General features: G+C 38.7%; 1 protein-coding gene across 2 annotated transcripts; it reads right to left on the bottom strand.

The window, feature by feature from the left end:
* Positions 1-7,659: 7,659 nt before the first annotated feature.
* Positions 7,660-20,247, bottom strand: galnt3 (UDP-N-acetyl-alpha-D-galactosamine:polypeptide N-acetylgalactosaminyltransferase 3 (GalNAc-T3)). Of its 2 annotated transcripts, none has more exons than XM_053627119.1 (11): positions 19,738-20,247; positions 16,179-16,778; positions 15,250-15,422; positions 12,906-13,055; positions 12,258-12,492; positions 11,979-12,096; positions 10,795-10,995; positions 9,355-9,486; positions 8,846-8,947; positions 8,389-8,541; positions 7,660-7,945 (listed from the first exon to the last, which is right to left on the bottom strand). In XM_053627119.1, exons 2-11 carry the CDS (start codon positions 16,673-16,675, stop codon positions 7,832-7,834), a joined length of 1,875 nt encoding a protein of 624 aa, XP_053483094.1. In that variant the 5' UTR covers positions 16,676-16,778; positions 19,738-20,247; the 3' UTR covers positions 7,660-7,831. The 2 variants fall into 2 exon arrangements, with proteins under 2 accessions (XP_053483094.1, XP_053483093.1); XM_053627118.1 differs by lacking the exon at positions 19,738-20,247 and adding an exon at positions 18,322-19,196.
* Positions 20,248-20,293: the final 46 nt, after the last annotated feature.

The following is a 20,293-nucleotide window of genomic DNA, read 5'->3' as shown; positions in this document are numbered from 1 at the left end:
TTTGAAATTGTAAAAGAAGTATATATAACTACACTCTGCACTATATTCTGCAGCAGAATATACTGCCACAGTTATCCTTTTGTATAATCTTGTGACTGCCAGTTGAATTAATTTATGAGCACACTACTTCTGAATGACCTTGCATCATTTAATTATTGAGCATATTTACCATTTCAGTAACTAAAAATGTACCTTTCAGTAGTTAAAGCCAAACATGAGGCAATGAGGAGCTTAAATTGGAATTTAAATACAGTAATCCATAGCAACAATAGCTAATTATTTCTACATTAAGCATTAAGCTGGAACTAAGAACTAAGAAATTTGATGAAGTTTGAGTTTGAGGAGTATTTGAACAGCAAATGGAAATGGCTAGTCTGAGGGGTTTTTTGGGGGTTTTTTTTAAAATCTTGATTCTATGAATATACAAAATGGAATGATCAGCTCTATACACCCACCTCCTTATCCTGATAAACCAGTGTAAAGACAAAATATTTACATACTGAATCATAATAAGCTGTAATGTGACGCAATAACACTGTGTTTAATACTAAATGCAGCAAACCCACTGAAGTGATTTTTACATTTTCACCAATCTATTCTCAAATCAATTCCAAACAATGGGACTAATTAATATTAACATTAATAAATAGATATTTTCATAAATATACATAATTACATACAGACAGACAAAATAAACCACAAGTATTAAGCATACGGATAAACAGACTACATTAATATGTATCATTTCATCTCTGTGGGTGACTTGGATGAGATTGGAGGCTACTGTTTCTGCCAGGCTCACCTTGCTCTGTTCCATCTTTATCATGTGACTCACAGCACTGATGGGAACCACATACAGATCAAAATTTTTTTCATGTATTCACTGGCCTACCTGCATTAGTGTATGAAGAAGTTTTTGCATATTGGGGTGGCAGTTACCCTTCACCTAGCTCTGATCAGAATCAGAACCACCTTTATTGCCAAGTGCCATGCGTTTACATGTACAAGGAATTTATCTTGGTGTACTGGTGTATAACAGTATGTTATTGTTACGTTCTCCTCAGATACATCCTCCTCAGTACTTACTCAGTTCCCTTTCTAAGTTGCACATTAAGTTGAGTTCCATGTTTTTATTTTGGGAGTTTTGAAAATGATGTTTAGGGTGTAGCATACATACTAGCAAAATAAGTAGCATACATAGTAGACTATTTCGGACAGACTCACTATTTCCAAGTCTACAGCTGGGTCCAAAACTCTCATTGTCTAAGTGCCACGTGGAAAATCTGGGAGTTTTATTTATTTATTTTCCCATTTAAAACAAACAGAAGGTTTTAGAATTTTGAAACATTTAAAACAAAGAAAATAAATGTTCAAAAGGTCAGATTTTTCTCACATGTAATCTCTTCTACTGAATCTACTCAGATGATAGATTTAATCTAAAATGGACCATAAGGTTTTACACAAACTAGTGGAGTCCATGCCAGCTCGAGTGCACACTGTCATTAAAGCTAAAAGCGGACACAGTGAATACTAAGAAATTCTGAGGATTCTACTTTTCAATCAAGTTGTTGTCAATAATATAATTTATTAAATAATAAATAGTATAATTTGTAATGAAATTTTTTGCATTTAATTAAATTGAAATGAGAAAAGAATGCAAAATAGAAGCATTTTCACTAGTGCTCTCAGACTTTTGGACCGCACTATATGTCTACCTACAGTACACAGCCTGGCCCATAACCAAAGTTATATCTGATCAACATTAGTCCTATGGAATGGACCTTTCCACTAATGAACAGAATAGAAAGAGCTGACATAGCAACAATCAGATTATACTCAGTAATTGTATACCTACAAAGTGCACCTGATACAAGAACTAATAAGTGTAGCTACTAGGTAGTGACAAGATGAAAATTTATGGATACATAAAATCAACCTTCAGAATAAAAATTATTTAGAATAAGAAACTTAAATCATGGTGTGATTTCACAGCTTTTTTTAGATAAAGTAAGTTTGTGTTATACTATTTTTCATTCCTGAAGAATAAATAGTCTATATAGATTTATGAATTGCTCAATGATTAGCCCAGGGCAACGTTTCCTATTTTATTACGAACCCTATAGTATATGTAAAATTCCTTAGTCTATTAATTTGATCTAATAAAAATTAATACATGAATAAATAAACCTGGAAATCACTGAGATACATCAGACAGAATTTTTACCAGTCGCGTCATGCCATAATGTAAATGTAGTTTTATTTGCCTACAGATACGAACTCAGAAATCTCAGAAATTGTAGTTTTGAATGTCTTGCACCACTGCCAGACCTGCCACAAACTGAAATTCAAATAGGAATTCAGACTGCACCCTCTACTGCTCAAAAACACAACTTACAACGTAGGCCTTCTACCTGTGAAAAGCCTGAACAGTATGATCAGCAGTTGGATGTGTTTTTCTTTATGGTCTATTTGAAAGACCAAAAAGGGGATTTCATTTACTTAATTTATTGTATAACTTAGTGTATTTAAATGTAGTTATATTCATAGTTATATACAAATGCAGTATTTAACAATGGAGCACTGCTGCACAAATTTCAGAAAGGTAAAGCAAACACATGTAGCTACAACAAGGTCTGTGGGCTTTAAAAAATAAAAAAAAAGCTGGTAGGATACATTTACATTTATTCACTTAGCAGACACTTTTATCCAAAGCTACTTACAAATGAGAAAATACAAGCAAAGTGATATATCAAGCAGAGAACAATACAAGTAGTGCTACCATACAAGATCCATTAATTGAGTTCCAGCAGAAGCAAAGTGCACAGAGTAGAGGTGGAAAGTACAATTTTTTATTTATTTATTTATTTATTTTTTATGAGTTGGTTAGGTGTTCACGGAAGAGGTGGGTCTTTAGCTGTTTTTTGAAGATGGTGAGAGATTCTGCGGTCCGGATTGAGATTGGAAGTTCATTCCACCACTGAGGAACAGTTAGCGTGAAGGTTCTGGAAAGGGACCTTGCGCCACACTGAGTAGGTACTACTAAACGTCGGACGCTAATCGATCGCAGATTGCGAGAGGGAACGTAGGCCTTCAGGACAGAGTTGAGGTAGGAGGGTGCTGTTCCTGACAAGGTCTTGTAGGTGAGCATCAAGGCCTTGAATTTGATGCGGGCAGCTACAGGAAGCCAGTGGAAGGAGATGAAAAGGGGTGTGACATGGGTTCTCTTGGGCTGGTTGAAGACGAGGCGCGCTGCAGCATTCTGAATCATCTGAAGGGGTTTGATGGAGCTGGCTTGGAGGCCTGAAAGCAGTGAGTAGCAGTAGACCACTTTAGAGATAATAAGAGCCTGGACTAGTATCTGTGTAGCCTGTTCGGTGAGGTAGGGTCGGATTTTCTTGATGTCTACTTGGATAACCAGAGGTATACTGTGAAAGTTGCCTGTAGTAAATTTAAATATATACACTGGTGTTTGAAAGTATATAAAACCTTTTCATTTTTCTATATATCTGAATAAAATTGACCCAAAACATCATCAGATTTTTACACAAGTGATTAAAGAGGATAAAGAGAACCCAATGAAACAAAGGAGACAAAAATATTATACTTGATGACTTATTTATTGAGGAAAATGATCCGATATTACATATCTGTGAGTGGCAAAAGTATATGAACCTCTAGGATTAGCAGTTTAATTTGAAGGTGAAATTAGAGTCAGGTGTTTTCAATCAATGGGATGATGATCGGGTGTGAGTGAGCGCTCTGTTTTATTTCAAGAAGAGGGATCTATCAAAGTCTGATCTTCACAACATGTTTGTGGAAGTGTATCACGGCACGAACAAGGGAGATTTCTGAGGACCTCAGAAAAAGAGTTTATGATGCTCATCAGACTGGAAAAGGTAACAAAACCATCTCTAAAGAGTTTGGAGTCCACCAATCCACAGTCAGACAGATTGTGTACAAATGGAGGAAATTCAAGACCACTGTTACCCTCCCCAGGAGTGGCTGACCAACAAAGATCACTCCAAAAGCAAGATGTGTAATAGTCTGCGTCATAAAGGAAACCAGGGTTACTTCTAATCAACTAAAGGCCTCTCTCACATTGGCTAATGTTAATGTTCATGAGTCCACCATCAGGAGAACACTGAACAACAATGGTGTGCATGGCAGGGTTGCAAGGAGAAAGTCATTGCTCTCCAAAAAGAACATTGCTGCCTCTCTGCAGTTTGCTAAAGCTCACATGGGCAAGCCAGAAGGCTATTGAAAAAAAAAATTGTGGATAGATGAGACCAAAATAGAATTTTTTAAAAGATTTTTTTTTTAAATGAGAAGTGTTATGTTTGGAGAACCTTATCCCATCTGTGAAAGATGGTGGTGGTAATATCATGGTTTGGGCCTGTTTTGCTGCATCTGGGACAGGACGACTTGCCATCATTGATGGAACAATGAATTCTGAATTATATCAGTGATTTCTAAAGGAAAACGTCTGGATGTCTGTTCACAAACTGAATCTCAAGAGAAAGTGGGTCATGCAGCAAGACAATGACCCTAAACACACAAATCGTTCCACCAAAGAATGGTTAAAGAAGAATAAAGATAATGTTTTGGAATGGCCAAGTCAAAGTCCTGACCATAATCCAATAGAGATGTTGTGGAAGGACCTGAAGCAAGCAGTTCATCTGAGGAACCTTACAAACATCCCAGAGTTGAAACTGTTCTGTACTGAGGAACGGGCAAAAATTCCTCCAAGCCGATGTGCAGAACTGACCAACAGTTACCGGAAACGTTTAGTTGCAGTTATTGCTGCACAAGAGGGTCACACCAGATACTGAAAGCAAAGGTTCACAGACTTTTGTCAGTCACAGATACAGTGTCCTCCACGAATATTGGTACCCTTGGTAAATATGAGCAAAAAAGGCTGTGAAAAATTTGGATAAAAAAATATATTGTTTAAATAATGACATCAGCACAAGTGTATTATGTGGGTAAGAAACCCCATTTGAAGATCTATGTTAAGGGGCAAAGTGTTTGTCTGTGCTTGCATGGGCCTCCTGTCAGTCATTTTATATACACTTCCCAATGCCCCCATCTCAGTCTGCCCCATCTCAGTCTATTCAGAAAGAAAAAAAACATGCTTGTAACATGTGCTTTATTTCATAGTAGTTCTCTAGATTCTCAAACAGTAGGCTAGACAAGGCGAATTGTGCCTAGCTTTAGCTAGCACAAATGGTCACAATGCCAATACTGCATTGAATGCAGTGAACACGGAATAAGGAGGTATGTGGCAAGTTTATCAGCATGAAAGCAGCCACCCTTATGGTATTTGTTTTGTTTTGGGGAGCAATATCTGATTAATTGAATTCTTAATTCTCACATGTAGAGTTTTTAAACTATAAAGCCAGCTTACTTTGCATATTTCTTAATGAAAAGAGATGCATTGCGCAGTACACGCATACACACACCTGGCAGTGTCATTTTGCTAAAAATTATATTTCTGTTTCCTCATTGAATGCATATCATACATTCTCACTGGACTGTAGAATTGCACATGGCATTAGTTAGTATGTGACTTTTATTTATTAATGCCAAAAATGATGTGGTGGGGAAATGCTTTAAGATGGTCATAAACTGATTTACCTTTAATTTTGAAATAGTGAATCATTAGTATATAACTTTTTTTCTTCTGTCTTATCCAGCTGTGGTTGCCAGTTTGGGGCTAAAAACATAACTGATATTAAATATGGCCTACTCTTTAATCAGTTTTCATTTTGAAAAATAAAGTGATCACATTGTATTGAGGAACGCATTATATCACAAAGACAGCTCTGGGTCAGATTAGTACATCATTCAGGAATCATTGACGTACTGGATATTTATACATTCTTCACACCCTGCATTTTACATTACTGCTTTTATTTGGGGATCAGTGTGCATTATATGCCATTTCAAACACAGCCACCATGTATGGTAAAACAATGAGGGTTGTGCACAAAAGATCTCAAAAAAGAGTGGAGCTGGGAACATGGTGAGTGGCTTGACTCCCTCACGTTGTCTTACCCTATGTATATTGTCCAATGTTTAATGGTTAGTTGACCTTTCAAAAATCAGGCTTTTGATTTGACCAAAAATCTTTCTTGGGGGCAGTATTATTCTGAGATTTATCTATTTCTAATAGTAGGAAATGTATGAAAAAATATTTCCAAGAGCAAAACTATCACTGCAGGGGTACTAATTAAACTGACTATGAGCTCTAGGCAGAGGGACCTGAACTAAAACATCTGCATTTTCAGCAGATTGAAAGGGGCACATCCTGCATTTCCATGGGGCCCAGAAATATGTGGAACTCCCCAGACAATGAGTGTGAAAACAACTGAATAATCATAAATGTTACGCATTCTGCCAAATATACTGTAAGCAGGGTTCAAATGATGTCAGTTATAGAGTATAAAGCTTTATCAAGAGCTTAAAGTCAGTCAAGAGTAGACATATGTCAGACAAGAATTTCAAGTTTGTTAAGTTGCAAAACTTTGTTCATACTTATTCACTATCTCATTCACTAGCACTTCCAGTTTGTTCAAATTCACTTGCATGTGGATCTTGTTTCTCGCTAAGATTTCTGATAACTATATTGATTCTTTCAGTGATAAACCTCTTGAACAAAGCAAGAATAGCCTATATACTATTACTATTACATTCTTCTATTACATAACAATCACATATTAATATATAGCTTCTACTGCATTGAATTTTTGTCATTTTAGTATTAGTTTGTTAATATGTCTATGTTTAAACAAAAAAAAGAAAAGAAAACAAAAAACAGCCAGCCTGTTGAAGATCATAAAAAGTTTTTGGAATGTTTATTTTAAAAACATACATTGCCTTTGTTCATTGACATTTTCTTGTGTTGTTAATTTACAGTACATTTTACCACCATCTCTCTGTCCACAATAATACTTTACAAAGTATTATTTAAACAAGGTGTCATGTGTGAACAAAAACATTCACTAACTCAAACCCTGACCCAGAGAGTAAAATGGGAAAAATCGTAACAGTTGCATGGACTGCTGACTAAAGAGGCCAAAGTCCACTTAGTAGTTTCGGTAAACAATTGACAAATAATTGAAAATTACAAGCACTGGTTTTGTTCACTACCCATGGATTTGGTAGTCTGTTAGAAAATACAGTATGTGGGGGACTTCGAACCAATGACAGACACTTTCAATAAATACAGACCACGCGTGTCACCAAAATTGTCTGTCAGTCAGTTCTGTGTTTGAAAAAAGGCTGTCAGTGAAGGAAAGGAATGAGTCAGTGCATGGCAGTGACCTAGATCATCCTATTAATTCAGGATCTCATTTATCAAGACCATTCACGATCAACATATTTGGAGTAGGGGTAATTTATAGTGCATATGGGGGGGATTTCACTTAGTGAAACTGGGCTTACAAATATTCTTTGGTGCATTAAAATGTGCAGTTTAGACCAACTTCAGATTAGAACCCTAAAAAATTGTGAAGGCCTCTGTTTTTGTTAGATTCTTACTATGAGACAGTGGTAACAGCCCTTTCAATAAAGAGAGAAAAAATGTTTGAGAAACATTAATCGTTCAGAAGTCTTCACTTGGTGCTTTACTGTACAACTTCAGCATACTTCCTGAAGGTGCCTCGTTGCTTTTTTTTTTTTACTTTATTGTGCAAGTACTTTCTATACATGCATACCACTTAATGATATTCAAATCTTTCCAGCAGCAGTAATTTCACATATAAAAATAAATTAAAATTTTCTTGTTCAGAAGTTCAGTAACAATAGTGTGTATTTTAACTGGCTTGTCCTCTCAGATGAAAGACCAAAGCTGGAATCTGTCCGCTGGGTTGCAGGGGACCATAGAGGGGTTTTCATAGCGAGCGCTCAGGCACTGCTTCCGCCTGTGGTTATAAAACAGCTGATTCTACAGAGCCAAAGAGGAGCACACAGAGAGGCGATTGGCAACATATCACTACTATCCAATGAAAGCAAACACTAAGAAATTTATAGCAAGAAATACAAGAAAAATACAGCTTCTCTCCATTTCTAAAAACAGAGAAAAGATGCACAAAGAACACAGGTTCATGTGTTTGACTTAAACACACTGTTAAGCAAGGGATATGTCTCTCGTTCATTCTTCTGCTACCTCAGACAACCATGCCCTAACACGTTATTAAATGTAACAGATTATTACGCTTTATCAGACCAAGAAAGGCTGTACAGAGAACTATACAATGCTACAGTGCTTTAGGCCATTCAGAACTCATTAGATTGCTGCTTAAGCACAGATCAAACCGCATCACTAGCCACAGGGGAGATGGATTAGTAAACAGTGTAAAAATGTGGCAGCTCTTAAAGTTTCATTACCTCCTGCAGCTCCCATTTCTGTTCAGGTCCAGTGAAGGAGTTGTGGCCTTTATACTGACAATCCTGGAGTTTCACCAGACCATCAGTTGCATGCAGGCAAAGCTCCTTCTGAATGTTGTGTCGTATTTCATGCTGCGTTGAATACTCAAAGTACTATACATGTATGTTTTGAGAGGAAGAGGAACGCAACATTATTTAACACAAATCCTAGTTGAAAAGTTTGTGTATTTTATATACTGCATACAATGTGTGTGCTATAAAATAGGGATGAAGTAATTCATATTAAATCCCCAAATTCCATTCACCAATTTAAATACTTTAAAATAATAATAATAATAATAATAATAATAATAATAATAATATAATAACAACTTAAAATACACTTTACTTCTTCTTACAAGAGGGAGGGAAGGAGGAAGAGAAATATTAGAAAGAACTATCAGATGGTAATAGTTACCTGGTTGCCTCCCATGCCATGGCATGGGTACATGATGAGCGCCTTGTCTCCCTCGTTGTTCTCTCCTGCATCCAGACATGTGTCCTTCCCTGTGTTCTTTATCTGGGGATAGAGTGTGCACACAGTCAGAAATTAAAAGACAGAGAGATGGGGTAGATAGAGGCAAGAGTTGGATGAAAAAATAAATTGGAGAAGGAGAGGGCCATCAGGGCAGTAAGATCCAAGCTGTTAAAACATGGAACTGAGCTTTCTCCAAGACCCTCTGCAGGGAGAGATGCATTGCGGGAAACCACAGTGGCCAGACACAACATTCTGTGGTCTGGAGTATTGGAACGAGGAGAAAGACAAAGAGAGAGAAAGACTGAAGGAAGAATTAAGAGAGCCAAATGAAGGGGGAGAGATGAGAGAGAAAATGGGCAGAAGTAGGCAATAAATGGAAATAACGAGTGAAAATGAAACATGCCGCTGTGTACACATATACACACACGCATGCACGCGCACACACTTACTGCGCCAAACTGCAGTGGGTTGAGATCAGGCATGAAGACCTCTGGGTACACATTTTTTAAATACCAGTAGAAGCTCTTACACTGTAGCCTCTCACGGAGTTCCAAGCGTTTGGAGACGTCTCCAAATGTTCTCTGTGGAAACAGACCCAGATTGCCATTAATAAAAGTTAATAAAGGTAAAGTGAGGGATTAATTTCTGAAGCAGCTTATGAATCAGGAGAACATCATCCATTCTGTTGCCCCAAGGCTGTATAGGAACTGGTTATAGGCAGTATTTTCCCCTAGGGTTTAAACTAGCAGCAGGTCTTGGCTACATGTTGAAAGTCTCGTGATGGTTTTCAGTGGTTTGGGCCATGAAAGAGCAGCAAGTCTTGGATTCAAGTTGAGAGTCTGGCAAGATGCCTTTACAATCAACTCAACACTGCAAAATGACCAAGGAATTTTTTTTTCCACAGCAAATATGTGGCCACAAATCTTAATAATATGACAGCACAACCATCTAGACATAGAAAATGATGAATATCCAGAGTACATCTAGTATTGTCTTTATGCCGTGCCCATCTAAGTCATGACTACCTAAAAATTGAATAAACTCTCAGTGGAACATTCTTGGATATGTAGAGTATATTCATCATTCCAAAGTGGCCTTGCTGTGCAACCACAACAGTATGGGGTTAAGTGTGATCCAATGTCCATTATAGGAGACCCTACATCTGTTCATAGAGAGTCTAGGCACAGATCAGTGCATGATCTTTGTGTGGAAGATCTCCATTAAGACAAGCACAGCCTTTACACACTTTCAGATCAAAACTTGGTATAATGTGAACATGAGAAACTCGACCCACAGAAAAACAAAGGCTACCAAGAGTATGGAAGTCTAAGAATGACTTTCTTTGTTCCTCCTCTGTTCACTTTATCCAGCACAGACATTATGACCAACTTCTAGGCACATGATTAATCCTAGATTTTATTTAATTGAATTATGCTCATGGTGCTTCATTGAAAGGCATTTTCAGTCTTGGATTTGTCTTAATCTATGTCTGGAAAATACTAAATCCATACATGCTTAACTTGGCCAGCAAGAGTTAAGTGTCAGGTTACAAAAACCAGTTCTTGACAGTCTCAGCCAAAGAAGCTATGTAATTTCTATACATAAGTATTTAGTATAAGTATATGTATACTGTATAATCAAGTGTATTAATGTTCTGTTGCCAGGAAGTACAACTTATGTCTGTAGCATGTTAAAGCCATCAACAGTGGTACCCCCTTGTCACAAAGCGCATTCATCCATCTGTCAACCTGGACATTAATGAAATCTCAGTCAGAGACTATGAAGAAATGAAAAAAGAAGAGACACTGCTTCTGGAAGTGGATGATAACCCTGTACCACTGTGCCAGACAACTTGAATCTAAACTAACAGCATAAAAACCTTGCATTACCTCTTTAGACATCTGCGCCGCCTGCTGGTTCCTGCGGTAGAAGATCTCCTTATAGTCATCCATCCAGACCTCAGCCAGCCTCACCTGATTACGGGCAATCACTTGAGTGCCCTTGGGGAAGGTGTGAGGGCTTTTGGTGCGGAACACATGGCCCACAATGGAGCAGGGGATGATCTCCAACTGACCCCCACACTGCCATACCTGTGGGTATGGAAACAAGGAGGGAACATATGCAGATTATTTCATATACTACTACTTTCTATGCAACTAGGTTTTAAAAAATCAGTTTTGTGGACATTCAGAAAAGCTAATGAATAGCTTTATATTTTAGTCTATGAACTGACAGTATTTTGAAAGAATTTCTCTCAAATCCTAAAAATGATCCAGAACCACGGTTGCCAGGGTCACGGTTTTTTATGCCAAATTGGGATAGCTTTGGAACAAGGTTATGGTAGAAAAAGCAAGTCCATGTGTGCATTTTTGGCTAATTTAAAAAATAGTCTGCAGTTGCCAAGATATTGTTTTAAAGCAAATAATAAGAATCTAAACTTTAAATAAATAAATAAACAATGGGTATGGTAAACAAAGGGAAAGTGTCATTTTTTAAGGATTATGCGGTGGTTAATGGTCAACACATTGGAGATAAGCCGTCTGCAAACCAGAAATGTGTGTGTACCAAGGTGAACTTGATTCCAACCCAAAGCCTGAGAAAAACATGAAAAAAGCATAGCTCCCTTTTCCATTGCCTAAACTTTTTGGGATAGTTTCAGGTCTTGTTGTGCATTTTTTTTAAAGGTAGTTTGGCTGCAAATTTTGCTGTGACCTGGCAAGCTTGTCCAGAACTTTGAATTGTTATCCTTTGAGTCATTACTTAATGAGGACAGAAGGCCATGAGTCACTATATCTATGTCTTCATTCTTCTTTTTGCACAGGATACCCGAGTAAAATATACCAGTTTAAATTAATTTAAAAACTGATTCCTTTTTGTAGAAAACAGATGACAGATGGGAATACTGGGCATGAGGCAAGAACACACCCTAAATGGGATGCCAGTCCATCACAGGGCAGCATGCACACATACATTCACACATTTATTCATACCCAGGGTGAATTTACAGTCACAAAGAGTAAATTCTTAAACACCCCCCCGCCCCCCCCAACCACCCCTGCCTCCCATTTCTTACCCTGAAGGACATTTCAATATTCTCTCCTCCCCAGATCTCCATCTCCTCGTCATAGCTCCCAATGTGATAGAAATAATCTTTAGAGATAGAGAACAGTCCTCCAGCGAATGCTGGTGTTCTGTACAGTACAGAAAAAGACCCATTAATTTACATAAGTAGACTCTGCTTAGATCAGTATGTAAATCTAAGCAAACAGAAGGGTAATTCTCTGCAAAGTAGTCCTAGAGTCCTGGTTTCTTTACAATGCCTTATCTGTTTAATCCATGTTCTGTGTCTTACTTGATGGGGTAGGTCTCATCTTTGCGTCGCTTTTTTTCATGATCAGGCAAACTCTCCCAGCCAAAGGACAGGGCCCAGTCAAAGTTGCCCCGATTGTGGTTCTGCCCATATGGAGAAGGCTTCATGAACTCAAACGTGTTTAGGTCAATAGTGGTGATGTCTGGACTCACCACTGCCGTGTAGTTCTCTGCTATCCGGGCCAGTAAAGGCTCCAGCCAGCCATGAAAACATTCACCTGCACAAGAAGAGCATTTAAGAGATTAGCCCTTTACCCCTGTGGCAGAAGTCGGAACTGAGTGTTTCAAGGATGTTCAATCTTCACGCACTAAGCGGGGGAGAAGTGTGGGTACGGACCAAACTGACATGCCAATAACAACAGTGTAGAGCTGCATGCTTGTGAAGCTTGGGTGCGCTGGAAAATCTCTATGTAAACAGTGTGTGAAACCACACTGACTAATAACAATTTTTATGAGCTTAACCAGCATGACACAAAGGCACACACTTTCCAGTGAGGGCCATCATTACTGCCATCATGCTTGTTTTGCTAGAGAAAAAGCTCTGAGGTGACTGCACTGCAAGGTACAGTTTGGGCATGTATGAGTACAAAAGCCCCAAACTCATGATGACTCAGTATTTTTTTTTACTTACAATGAGCATCCAGGAAAGTGAGGGTGTCTCCGGTGGCTACCGAGGCACCTAGCAGTCGTGCAGTGATGAGGCCTTTCCTTTCCAGTTGTCGCACCACACGCACAATGTGCAGTTGCTTCAGATACTCATCCAGCTCTTCCTTCAACCGTTCTGTATGGTAGAAAACCAAAACACAGAACACAGTCAGGGTGTGCACTTGTGCATACATACACAATTTTCATTTTTAAGGAAACAGAATCTAAGCAATGCCATGTGAAAAGCTGTAGTAAAGTCCATAAATAATCATATAATGGCCATCTTTGCTGATTTGCCTTTGAAGCACAGCAAAGTGCAGTTTAAATAAAACACTGAATTTAAGGTCAAAGGGAAAAACATCAGAGAAACCTTATAGAACATTTATGAAGACTTCAGCAGTGGATGCATGAAGAAAATAATCATAAAGAAAAACTGCTCAACATAATAAGAACACTATGCACTACGTAGGGATTTATATGTCAGAGACGACCATAAATAGAAGCTTACACCAGAATGGCCTCAATTACCCTAGGCCTGTAGGGTCCTAGGACAAAATTATTTTGACAAAAATTAACCTGTACCAGAGAAATAGAATGAGGAAAGTATGCAGAAAAATAACCTACTAATAATTCAAAGAAAATTGACATGCATGACAGCCAGTAGAAATGACTCTCTTCTCTTCACACTGATTGCGAATTTGGTACAGAAGCATCTTTTCTGTTCTATCCCTTTTAATCTTTTCTTTCAAAAAATTACAGACATGCTCTGCTCTCATGGATATCAAACAATTGCTAACAACACAGGTTTAGCAAAAAATAAATCTTTGTTAAATATAGGTGTGCAACAATTATTGTCACCCCTATGAATTCATATGAGAAAAATATATTTCAAGTATATTCCCATTGATATTTTACATTTTGTTTAGTACACCTGGGTGACTAGGAACAGGAAATTGTTCAACCATGACTTCCTGTTTCATAGGGATATAAATATGAGGAAACACATAGGCCAAATTCCCTTAGTCATTCATAACAACGGGTAAGACCAAGGAATATAGCTGTGATGTGCGGTAAAAGGTTGTTGAGCTTCTCAAAATGGGAAGTGGCTATAAGAAAATAGCATAAGCATTGAAAATGCCCATTTCCACTATCAGGGCAATAATTAAGAAGTCCAAATCATCTGGAAATGTTATGAATCAACCTGGAATTGGACGGGTGTCTATATTGTCTCAACACAATGTGAAGAGGATGGTTCGAGTGGGCAAAAATTTCCAAGGATCACAGCTGGAGAATTGCAGAAGTTAGTTGTGTCTTGGGGTCAGAAAGTCTCCAAAACTACAATCCGAAGTCACCTACATCACCACAAGTTGTTTAGAAGGGTTTCAAGAAAAAGGCCTCTACTCTCGTCCAAAAACAAACTTAAGCGTCTTCAGTTTGCCAGACACTACTGGAACTTCAAATGGGATCGGGTTCTATGGTCAGATGAAACCAAAATAGAGCTTTTTGGCAATAAACACCAGAGGTGGTTTTGGCGCACCAGAGGTGGTTTTGGCGCACACAGAGAGGTAGCCATATGGAAAAGTACCTCATGCCCACGGTTAAATATGGTGGTGGCTCTTTAATGTTTTGGGGCTGTTTTTCTGCCAGAGGACCTGGATATTTTGTTAGGATACATGGCATCATGGACTCTATCAAATATCAACAGATATTAAATGAAAACCTGACTGCCTCTGCCAGAAAGCTTAAAATGGGCCGTGGATGGAGCATAGCACAAAGTACCGACTAAAAGGGTGCCAATAATTCTTGCACACCTATATTTAACAAATATTTTTTAATAAACCTGTGTTGTGCTTGCAATTGTTTGATATCCATGAGAGAAGAGTATTTTTGTGAATTTTTAAAACGAAAGATCAAAAGGTTAAACAATTTTCCACAGCCTTCTTTGCTCATATTTACCAAGAGTGCCAATATTAGTGGAGGGCATTGTACTTGGCATATGCCACTTCACTTGTTAGTAGAATGACCACATCATCAAAGATACTCTCTGTTTTAGGGTTCCATAGAGGAAGTATATAAACTTATAAACTACACTGTGTCATGACTCTCACAACAAGTATTACAGCCTCCCCCAAAAACCCTCAACAGATACTGAAAACCGCTATCACGGGCAGATATGCTTTCTGCTCTACAGCCCATTATGAGCCACTGGTACAAAAATACACCCAGGCCATCCTGTCCTACCATAGCAGTTTGCCTAGAGAGCTATAAAGTTTGCCACCTGACTGACTTTAGTTCAGTTAAACACATGGGTGGTCCTGTGAACTTGTTACCGTCTGTGCTGGCGTCATCAACAAGGATGATCTCTTTAAGAAGAAGGACAGGAGAGGTGTGGAGCACACTGTAGACAGTCCGCAGCAATGTGCTCCACCCCTCGTTATGGAACACGATGATCACGCTCGTGGTCGGCAAGGGTGGGCAGCGCCTAAATGTCTGCTCTATGCATCTGAAGGAAAGCGAGGGAAAAATAGAGAGAAATAGTTGGAATAATGCTTGGAGAGATGGAGCAAGACAGATGCATGCCATTCCCCACTGCCATAAAGCAGGGTGTACAACCATAAGGTGAATACATCCATAAAATATCTGTGGCTCTCTGGAAGACAGACACCCTTAACAACAGAAAAGAACAATAAAATGGGGCTTGGTACAGGCTAAAATGCCTAGTCAAACTAATAAGAACAAGAACAGACTTGTGTAATTAGCCAGACATAGCTCAACATATTCCTTCTTTCCTCTTTTTCTCTTCAATCAGTCTCCTCAACTAGGCAGACATGCTGAAGCAATGTCTCAGGAAAAATTCTGTGGTTTTTCAGAGCAACAGCCAAATATAAATAGTGTGTTTGGGTTTTAGCCTCAGTGCGTGCTAGAAATTGAAATATGCATGTTATCATTTCTATTTAATGATGGTCCTTTCATTCATTATGTTTTCTGGAATTTGGTCATTTGTGTCTAAAGAGGACCATATAATACTTAACTAAAGCACTAGATGGCACTATATTTACCAATTAGCAAACATAGTCTAGCACAATATTAGAGTTGAGTTTGGATTATATTAGATTTTATTATATTATATTCTACATCTGGTGCCAATTTCTTATAGTCAGATTCACATTATTGGCCAGTCTAGTCTTTGCTAAAACCAGACAAATACCTTTGCTTAGCTAAGTGTTGTTAGATAACAAAGTACAAAGTGCCTACGTACTCTGGCGGCCTTGTATCAGGGCCGAGGTCTCGACTGAGTGAGATACGATCACTAGCGTACAGGTTAAAGCAGTGTTTCTCCTCGCCTTTCTCCTTCTCCTTCTGCTCAGCTGGTCCGAGGTTCTCTGTATGGAAGGGTTTCCCTGAGGCGCCTGGGGCACTGGGATTCTGTGGGGGTCTTTCCAGCACAGGCCTCAGCTCTGTGGCTGTGTAGTAACCAGACAGACAGGGCTGGCTGACCTTGCTCTCCTGCTGTCTCACTGGGGCTCGGATCTGCATCTTTGGCATGGCGTCCCTAAAGTTATTCATGGCTCCCATTACCATGCCCAGCATGGTGTCCCGTTTCTCTACAATCCCTTTTAGCCAGGGCTCCTCCTGTGGGCCCTGACTGACCACCTCTCTTTGCATCAGGAACAAAAATGTGACAAACACTAGAGCCACAATGGCAATCTTCCATGGGTGCAAACGCCTGCGTAGCAGTCTGCGGATCAAAGTCATTCTTCTGTGGTGGGAATGAATAGTGGTGTGTGTGTACTTCTAGAGTGTTGCAGACAATGATTCACCTGACACAGGATGTGAGTAACATAACTAACTCCTAAACCTGTGAAAGAAGAAAAAAATCAGTGACAAACATTACCTGTATGCACAATCTTATGGGTAATATTTAGTTAAGGTTATAAACAGAGCTGGGTATAACGCGTTACAAAGTATTCTAATTACTTTTTCTGATAATGCAGTAATGTAACGCATTACATTTTAAATTGATGTAATTTGATTACAGTTACTGATGTCAATAAAATTACATTACTTGCGTTACAAATTTATTGTTAAGAAAACAATATTAAGTAAAATGCATTTTTAAAATAAATCACATTTTGCATGGCTGCCAGGGGCGTAACCTAGCCTGGGCATTCGAGGCTGTAACCCCGAAGATTTTTTCTTTAGCCCCGAATAATTCTCCACTTGGAGCGACTTGTCACTATGTAACTGAACGTCAGTAAAAGTAGACTGCGATGTTGTAATTTTATATCTTCATGAACGGAGGCGAGAACAATCAGACAGGCCTCTTCACTGATTTTTTTTTAAACCAGTAAAGGGGTTGAAACAGAAACAGTAATATCCTCTGATGCTGAGCAGAAAAATAAGATGTGTAAATGTCTATATGAGTTCCAGTTTACGGGAACATGATACGAGCAGAGCATGAGGAAAGATAATGTACTTTGCATGGCACTGTAGCAGCTAAACCATACAGTGATAGCTTAGTTGTGCCTCCCCTAGTTTAGTGACACCAAACTAGCCTATTTAGAAAAGTTTTATATTTTATCGGTCTGGTCAGTGACAACACCCGAGGCAAGTTTTATGATAAATCCAAGTATTTCTGATCATGTCATACATTGACGCATGCAAAAATGACTGAAAGAACTATGAGTTTCACTTTGTAGTTTATTTTTGTAGGTTTGATAGATGTTTAAAGTAACTTGAAAGTAATTAATAATCTGATTACTTTTTACATGCAATAATCAGTAATGTAATCAAATTACAATTTTAAAGTAGTAATTAGTCATCTGTAGTGGATTACTTTTATTCTGAGTAATTTACCCAACACTGGTTATAAAACAATTCCATTTTAAAGAAAGCCCAGTTTATATACTTATGAGTATAGGACTGGGAAAGGAAAAACTCTGAGGTATTTTACTCAGTTTCAGTGTCTAAGGGATCCAAAATAAACATTTTCATTGACATTTAAGATTTTTTTTTAGGATGACTGGGAAATTATTCTCAATGAGAGAAACGTGTTTTTATGTCTTTTTATACATTCTCCAGGAAATTACTGCAGAGGTTTCACTCCAACCAAACTGAAACATGGTAACAATAAGGACCTGGGGGGGAAATCTCTATCTATCTAAGTGAAGTTATATGGAGTAATATGAATTGTGAGAGACTGGAGCTCAGCAGTCCCCCTTCATGTCATGCTTTACAAAATAATTTAAGACTTTAAACAAGGTGTAGAATGACGTGAAGTGATGACAGCAAACATATTACTAGGTCAATGCTGCATGACTTAGTAGTGTCAAAATGTCACCTATATAGCCCACACAAAAGATACATTCAAGGGTGGATTTCATTGAAAATCATCGTCTTACCCAGACTACTGCCATAACATACGGCATGCCAGTAAAAACATATAATCCAAGTCTCATCGAGACAGGTGAGGTTTTATTTCAAGCAGAATTCCAACACGGGAAACTTCTAATAAAGTTACAATCCAACCAAAATCGCTTCAGTGTTTGTTACACAATACCAAATAACGAAGATTAAAAATAAATAAATAAATAAAAAAAATGACTCCACATGCGAAAGCCTGGTTTGTATTTGTCTATTCGTGTTTGACCAGCGGTGTTCTCACGGAGATTCATCCGGAATAGTTTTAAAAGGTCAGGTTTTAGTCCAAACAGGATTCCAACCGTCTCAAACCCTGAGGGAACAGCCACGTAACGAAAGACAGCACGTCTCTCTCAGGAATCTCGACTTCCGTATGCTGTATCCAGGTGTGCTTGTCAGGTAAATTCGGAGGCGAGCATGCACCACGCATGCGCAGAGGCCACCTATACAACCACTCCACGCCAAGGCTACATAAAGGTACAAAGGATGTCCCCACGATGGTACCACCCAAGAGATAAGGAAAAGTGCAATTCGGTGCCTTTATTTCTGAAAATGTGAACACTTAACTAACAAATTTACTTTAAAAACCGAGTGCTGCATCAAACATAACAATTTTGCGTCAGGTTTTGATGTACCATAGTCTATTAGGGCATGTTTTGTAATGGCTTTATTGGTTTTAATAGAAACTGTAATGGTCCCTGTGGGTCTCTACTGGTAATTTGTTGCCTTCTATTGGTGGCATGTTATGTCTAGTGGAGACCATTAAGACCTACGTCCTTAATACGTCTTACTACGTAATGGAAACCATTTGGTAATGATTTTAATGGTTAACAGTTGATGGTTTGTAATGGTATTTGGAAACCATTAGAATTTCTGTGATGGTTTCTATTTTGTTTTGTTTTGTTTTGGGATCCCCCCCATATGAAGTTTTCATATAGACTGGGTTTAAATGTGTTGTAAATGTGGGTATGTTAATAGCTGCTTAGGCGACCTACATGTCTGAAACAAGTGTAACCTGTTTAAATTCTCCCAAACCGGCCCCAGAAATGTCTGGTGTTAAGGTGAGCCAGGCTAGGTCCATAAACCGGATGCTATCGTTTGTATTGTATTGTATTAATGTTGTTTAGTGTTATTTATTACACTTTGGGACGTAGTTTGAGGATCCTGATAAGTTAACCGGCTTCTCGCGAGCCCCTCGCGCTTACACGGTTGCTGGGATACCGTGAGCGGAGGAACGCGCGCGAACCGCATCAAAATAGAAGCACAGACAGAGAGAGCGAGAGAGAGAACCAGCGCAAACTTCTAATAAAGTTACAATCAAATCAAATGCACGTCGGTATTTGTTGCATAACAACATTTAACAACGCAAAAATATATATATACCTGCTCAAACTTACCCCACGTGCGTGTTTAACTTCTCGTGTTTGATCGCCGCCAGGCTCACGGAGGTTCATCCGGATTCTTTTAGAGATTACCAAAATCATTGACAACCCCGATGTCTGACAGAGACAACATAGAGATGCCAAGAAGTAATGCCCTATTCTTATATGTGATGCCTATATTTTATTTTGGCGTTTAGGAAGGGAAAAAATGACCATCGCACTCGTGGAAAAAAAAAGAAAAGAAAAAGTTGGTTAATCCATGTTGTCTCCGCACGCGCACGGAGCTGATAGCGTGTAAAGGAGAGACAGCAGAAGCGATGACCATGCGAGACAGAAACAGCGGTGTGTCTGTGGCTGTTCAGCTCTATACACGGACATGCCAAGAAAGGGCACCAGCTTCAGCTCCACGAGACTTCCCCCTCTGTCCTTCCTTATTGGCACCTCACTGAGCAAGCAAAGTGGAGCTGCAGCCACTGCACAATTAGGATTAAAGTGTAATATGATGATTCCTCATCATCTGCCTTGTTGTTTTATTTATTTGTCCCCCCCCCCCCCCCCCCCCCCCTTTAGT

Source organism: Ictalurus furcatus, chromosome 6, assembly GCF_023375685.1.
Source record: "Ictalurus furcatus strain D&B chromosome 6, Billie_1.0, whole genome shotgun sequence".
In the NCBI taxonomy this organism is placed as follows: Eukaryota; Metazoa; Chordata; class Actinopteri; order Siluriformes; family Ictaluridae; genus Ictalurus; species Ictalurus furcatus.
The sequence above is the reverse complement of the archived record's forward strand: the minus strand, read 5'-3'. Positions and strand labels throughout refer to the sequence as shown.